This window comes from Tupaia chinensis, unplaced genomic scaffold (genome assembly GCF_000334495.1).
Source record: "Tupaia chinensis unplaced genomic scaffold, TupChi_1.0 Scaffold000460_1, whole genome shotgun sequence".
NCBI classification, from domain to species: domain Eukaryota; kingdom Metazoa; phylum Chordata; class Mammalia; order Scandentia; family Tupaiidae; genus Tupaia; species Tupaia belangeri.
The window spans coordinates 1,459,546-1,465,530 of NW_006159969.1; the positions used below are offsets into that span (position 1 = coordinate 1,459,546).

At 38.0% G+C, this 5,985-nt stretch overlaps 1 protein-coding gene across 2 annotated transcripts in view; it reads left to right on the top strand.

The window, feature by feature from the left end:
- PEX1 (peroxisomal biogenesis factor 1) overlaps positions 1-5,985 on the top strand; it is a 55,777-nt gene that overhangs the window by 23,398 nt on the left and 26,394 nt on the right. For both annotated transcript variants that reach the window (XM_006155540.3, XM_027774607.1), the window contains 2 exons: positions 1,351-1,521; positions 3,758-3,912. In XM_006155540.3, the coding sequence (XP_006155602.1) occupies positions 1,351-1,521; positions 3,758-3,912 (326 nt within the window). The remainder of the gene's footprint in view (positions 1-1,350; positions 1,522-3,757; positions 3,913-5,985) is intronic.

Sequence of the window (5,985 nt, forward strand, 5' to 3'; positions counted from 1 at the left end):
GCTAACTGGTGGTCCCATGATTGTCCTTTTTTTTTTTTTTTTTTTTGGAGAGATTTTCACTGTAGGGCGCATGCGCTCACCAGACAGACAGAGAGAGACATAGAGAAAGAAAGCGAGAAATCACCCCCCAGGGGGGATGGTCACGCCGCAATCCCTTCTCCTCCAATCTCCTCTCGGGATCTTGGGCACGCACGCACACGCGCCCGGCGTGAGTTTTAAGCCACCGGGTCCGGGACACGAACCGCAGTCGACTACGTGGGAGTCCAGCGACATAGCCATTATGCTAACTGCTGGTTCCCTGGTTCTCCTATTTTTGATAAAACATTTCTAAGGCTCTACATATTTGGTGGAAGCCTATTTATTTCTAGCCAAAACCCTTTACAGACTATATTCCTGGGAATGCTAACTTCACCACTGCGAGCAAGCATTCAGAATGTACCCATGGGTGTCAGTGGTTTCTGAATGGTTTCGGGAAACCGGTAGAGTGGTTACTTCTGGGATTACAGTGAGGAGAATGACAGTTTACCATGTAACGCTTTTGTGCTTTGAAAATCTTTACCATTTCCATTATTACCTCTCCAGTAAAAAAATGGGAAGATTTTACTTTGTACAGTTCATTTTTTCCTCCCTGGCTGCCACTGTTATATAGTCCCATCTAGTCATTGTACACAATTTTGTTTTATTTTTATTTTTCCTAGTGTATGAAAAGAAACTAAGAAATAGCCTCTGAAAACCCATTGCTTCATTTGCTATAATGGTGGCTTCAGAGACACTCTGTTTCTTAAAGTGCTTCTTGAATTCGGACATGAAATGTTTCATGTAGCACAAAGTAACAGGAAGTCTCTACGTTATCTTATGATTTCGTATGTCTTCTGTTCTTTGAAAATGAAAACTCAGTGGGAAGTTTGAAGCCAGATTTGTGATTCAGCTACAATGTACAGCAACTCTGGGATCTGTAGGCAGCTACGTTTGTGTTCGATTTTACCTGAGTTTTGAGCCCTTACTGTCATTTATGTTTTCCCAGTCCTGTGTTTGTTTCACTATTATGTTGTATGCCACCTGAAATTCTCTAAGGGATGGGACCGAGTATAAATCAATACATACATACCGAAATTATAGCAGCGTATTGCTTTTCCTAGTTTTATAAAATGTGGTACTTTACTGAGTCCTTTGTCTTAATTGAACCATGGTCATGATTAACAAGTTTCTGTAATTGGAATATTAATAAAATATGGATCAAATGTTCATAGTTATAGCAACATTAAGTTTTCTAATGCCTTTTAAAAGGTCAGCCTGAACTTTGCCAGCCCTGAAATAACACTTAAACCATTTTATATCTTCTGGATTAAGGAAAAAGGCTTGAAAATGTACAGAAAGCCCTCGAGGCAGCCTTCTCGGAGGCGGCATGGAGGCAGCCCTCTGTTGTTCTGCTGGATGACCTGGATCTCATCACAGGGCTACCTGCTGGCCCGGAGCATGAGCACAGCCCTGACGCGGTGCAGAGCCAGCGACTCGCACATGGTAATTCAGCCACTGCTGACTTGAGACCTTTTTCTTTCAGTCAGCATTTTTAGTGTAAACGGTAGATCTTTCTCTCCAGAATAGTAGATATGCTATGTGAGGTCTTGCTTTTGAGGTCTCTAGTAGCATTATAGAGTTACCCTGTACTAGCAAAGTTGGTAGAGTTTTGGGGGCCTTTTCATTCTCCCTTATTTATTAGAAACTGTTTATAGATTCACTCTTGCTTTGTTCATTTGATAAATATTTGCTAAGTGCATGTGTACAGTCTGTGTTCTCAAAGTCTAGGAAAGGAAAGAAAACAATTTTCTTTTCTTTTCTTTTTTTTTTTTTTTTTGAGAGGTTTTTGCTATAGGGCTTGTGCACTCACCTGAAAGACAGAGACAGAGAGAAAGAAAGTGAGAAATCACCCCCCAGGGGAATGGTCACACTGCAATCCCTTCTTCTCCATTCTCTGCTCAGGATCTTGGGCACGCACGCACACATGCCCAGTGTGAGTTTAAGCCACTGGGTCCAGGACTTGAACTGTGATCAACTATGTGGGAGTCCAGTGACATAGCCATTACTGGTCCCCCAAGAAAACAATTTTAACACAGAGTCATAACAGTAATTAATCATGGCTACCATCTATTGAGTGCCCTTTTTGACCTAGGGATTGGTTTATATTCTATATGTAGATAGTCTAGTTTAACAGGTTAGTAAATGGGAATTCAGAGATTAAGTATATAATTTGGTTAGGGTGATCAGCTAGGAGGCGGTAGCATATACTATCCTGTCAGTATAGACAGGGTACTAGAGGAGTATATAACCTAAGCTGGGGTAGGGTAAGGTGAAGAGTTATCAGGGAAGGGGTTTTCAGGAGCTGATAACTGAACGACATTTTGGTAGAGGAGTAGAAGTTAGTATGAGGCATTATCATGCTAATGAAGAAGTAATGAAAGTGTGGTCTGCAGTCAAGAAATCATGGTGCTCTGGGGAAGAGTTGATTAGAGCTCAGAGTGTAAGGAGAGGACAGTTAGGGAGGTGAGACAGGAGAGTTTGGCATCATTGAGCTGCCTTCAGGTTCTTGAGAGCTAGAATAGATACATATGTAAACAGCGTGGCTTGGGTCATTATTGACTAGCATTAATATCAAATTTTGAATTCTGTAGCATCCACTAGATCTGCTACTGGTCTCTACTAAATCTTAAACACTAGGTCTATTAATTCTACTGTTTAAAGGAGTACTGCAAAATTCTAGGTCAAAATTCAGATATACATTATAATGCCTGTTTCATTTCTGACCTTACCATACCAAATCTTGTAAGACCTGGAGTGGAAAGAGATTTTTCAAGAAGTTACAGGTATATGAGCTGTGTTTGTGTTTTGTTTTGTTTTGTTTTGTTTTCATAAACGGAATACAACATGGAAATTGATTACCCTTGTACATTATTTATTTCAGAGATGATGTTTTTATTATTCATCTGTTTGTAAGATCCTCCCTGAATGTTGTTCTGAGCGTATAGTATCTTCCATGCTTTTATTAGATTGATTAAAGCCTGGTCCACATGAGGTTCTCAATAGATAAATTAATGATGAATGGATGAATGAATTTTTTTAAAGGCATGAAGGAGATACATCATACATACTTACCCTAAAGCCCAACATTAGGTTATCTTTTTTTTTTTTTTTTTTTTTTGGGTTCTTGCCATAGGGCATGTGCACTCACCAGAAAGAGATACACACAGGCAGAAGGGAAATTAGAAACCATCCCCCGAGGGGGATGGCCGTGTTGCAGTCCCTTCTACACCTGGGAGTTTGGGGCATGCATGCGTAAGTGCCCAGCATAATTCTCAAGCTGCCAAGTCCAGGACTTGAACTGAGGTCAGCCATGTGAGAGTCTAGCACCTTAACCACCATGCCATCTGCTGACCACCAGGTTATCATTTTTTCTTATGTTTATTTATTTCTTGAGAGGGATGGGGAGAGAGAGAGAGAGAGACTTACCTGACAGGGTCTTGTCATGCAGCAGTCCTCCCCCTATCCTTTCAGCCCCCAGTATCATGGTACATTCGTGGGTGTAGCTGATGTGTTCAGATCAACCCAGGATTCAAACCCTAGGCCTTCCCATGTGGCTCTAGCATTGTGCAGTGGCACCCTACCACCTGTACCACTGCCATGTTATTATTTTGAATGAATGTTTAATTTAAAAATGCATGTTTATTTTCCTGAGCTTTTACACTATATTGCTTAATTCCAGCTTTGAGCGATATGATAAAGGAGTTTATTTCCATGGGAAGTTTGGTTGCACTAATTGCCACAAGTCAATTTCAACATTCTCTACATCCTTCACTTGTTTCTGCTCAAGGAATTCACTTATTTCAGTGTATCCACCATATTCAACCTCCTACTCAGGTAACATATTACTTGTAAAGATTATTGAAATGTGGTCCTGTTTATAGGAATTATCTTCTCAATTTGATTAATGATTTATAGCTTTTAAACCTGTCTGTTAGCTTAAGGGCTGTAAAAAGTCAACATTAGGTACATATTGGACTAAATGCACAAATTATAATTTATGTCCATCTGAAATCTTATCATGTACTTTCCAAGGAAATATCTTGTTTAAAAACTGTTTCTTCTGAATAAGGAAAAGCTAGGAGGAATACAAAAACAAGTGTTTTAAAATTTCTGTGAATGATACCAATTTTTTTTGTCTTTGTAGATGGCCTGTAGTTCTCTTAAGGGACTCATGCTCAGGAGGGTTTAGTGGCTGTGAGCTGAGAGTAGTATGTTCTGGCACTGGCAAGCATATTTTAAATTTCTGTTTAAAATGTTCACCTGGAGTTTACTCTGAATAGTCAGATCCTATGCTAATTAGCCATTACTGAAGAACAAAAGTGTTATTATTATTAAGAATATGTAATTAAGTATTATAGAATGATGGTGATATGATCATTGAATATGTTTTTAGAAATACACTTTTAAAAAACTTTAAATTTTTTTAAAGAATTATTTTATTTAACTTTATTTACTTATTTTAATTTCACCAGAGAGGGACAGAGTGTGAGTGAGAGAGAGAGAGAAAGTGAGAAAGCAAGCTGGCAGGTCCAGGTCCAGGACTTGAACTGCGGTTGACCATATGGGAGTCCAGCACCCTTAACCACCATGCCACCTGCCGGCCCCTAGAAATACATTTTATAGGTGGGGCCGGCAGGTGGCATGGTGGTTAAGGATGCTGGCTGACCAGGGGTCAAGTCCCAGACCCAGCTCTCTCTCTCTCTCTCTGTCCCTCTCTGGTCAAATTAAAATAAATAAATAAAGTTAAAGAAAAATAATTCTTTAAAAAAAAAGAAATACATTTTATAGAAACCACAAAGCATTCTTTTTAAAATTTATTTTAATGTATTTACATTTATTCACTGTACATCAATACAGTATACAATATAAGATTTTCCATCCAGAATACACTGTATTTGGCTCAGTCAAGGATATTACCATACATGTTATTGTCAACCAATAATTTTCCATTTCTTGTTTCTTATATATTTTGCCTTTTTTTTCCCTCCTTGATTTTCTACCTCTCACCCTCTGCCATCTCCCACCCTCCTCCCACAGTTTCTGATATCTATAGTTGTTTTCCATGCCTCTTTTTTTTTTCCCCACAGTTACTGATTCACTAAAGATCTTAATTAATTTGAAAACTTTCAGTACCAAGTACAGCTGTTATATACATATCTATGAACACATGTCTGACTTTAGGCATAAACCTCAGTGAATAAAGTGAATGTACTATAAAGTAGCACCTAGCTGGGGCTATATAGCTTATTGCAGTTATTAAATAGGAATTTTTTAAATGCATTTTTTTATTTCAAGGAAAATAGTTTTAGTTTTAATCAATCAAAATAAAAAAATATTAAGAGAAATTTGCTTAAGACTTAAACCCAGGAACAAGGTTAGGATTCAGTTTAAATAGTAGGTAGATGAACCATTCAACAGTTCAAGAGAAGACAAAAATCCTTAAATCTGGAAATCAAAGCATAAAAGAAAATCATTAGCATTTTAGTCTAAAGTCAAAAAATTCTATTTCACCAGTTCTGTCTCATGTAATTAATCTCTCTTCTATTGAATTTGCAGTATTACTGTGGTCTGATCTTTCCATTTAAACTCTGGAAGTTAACATTCAACTCCAGACTTGCCCTTACCATTAGGATACCCATTCTCTGGGTTGTTTCTTATACTCTTATTTCTGTGTGTCCAACTTTAGCTTTCCTGGTCTAGTACTCCCTTAAGCACTTCTTTAAGAGCTGGTCTGGTGTTGGTAACTTCTTCCAGTTTTGTTTATCTGAGAATGTTTCTATCTTTTTTTCCCATATGAAAGATAATCTTGCTGGGTAATAGTATTTTTGTTTGAAATTGTTTTTCACTTAACACTTTGAATATATTTTCCCATTCTTTTCTCACTTGCATTATATCTTTTCTTTTTTA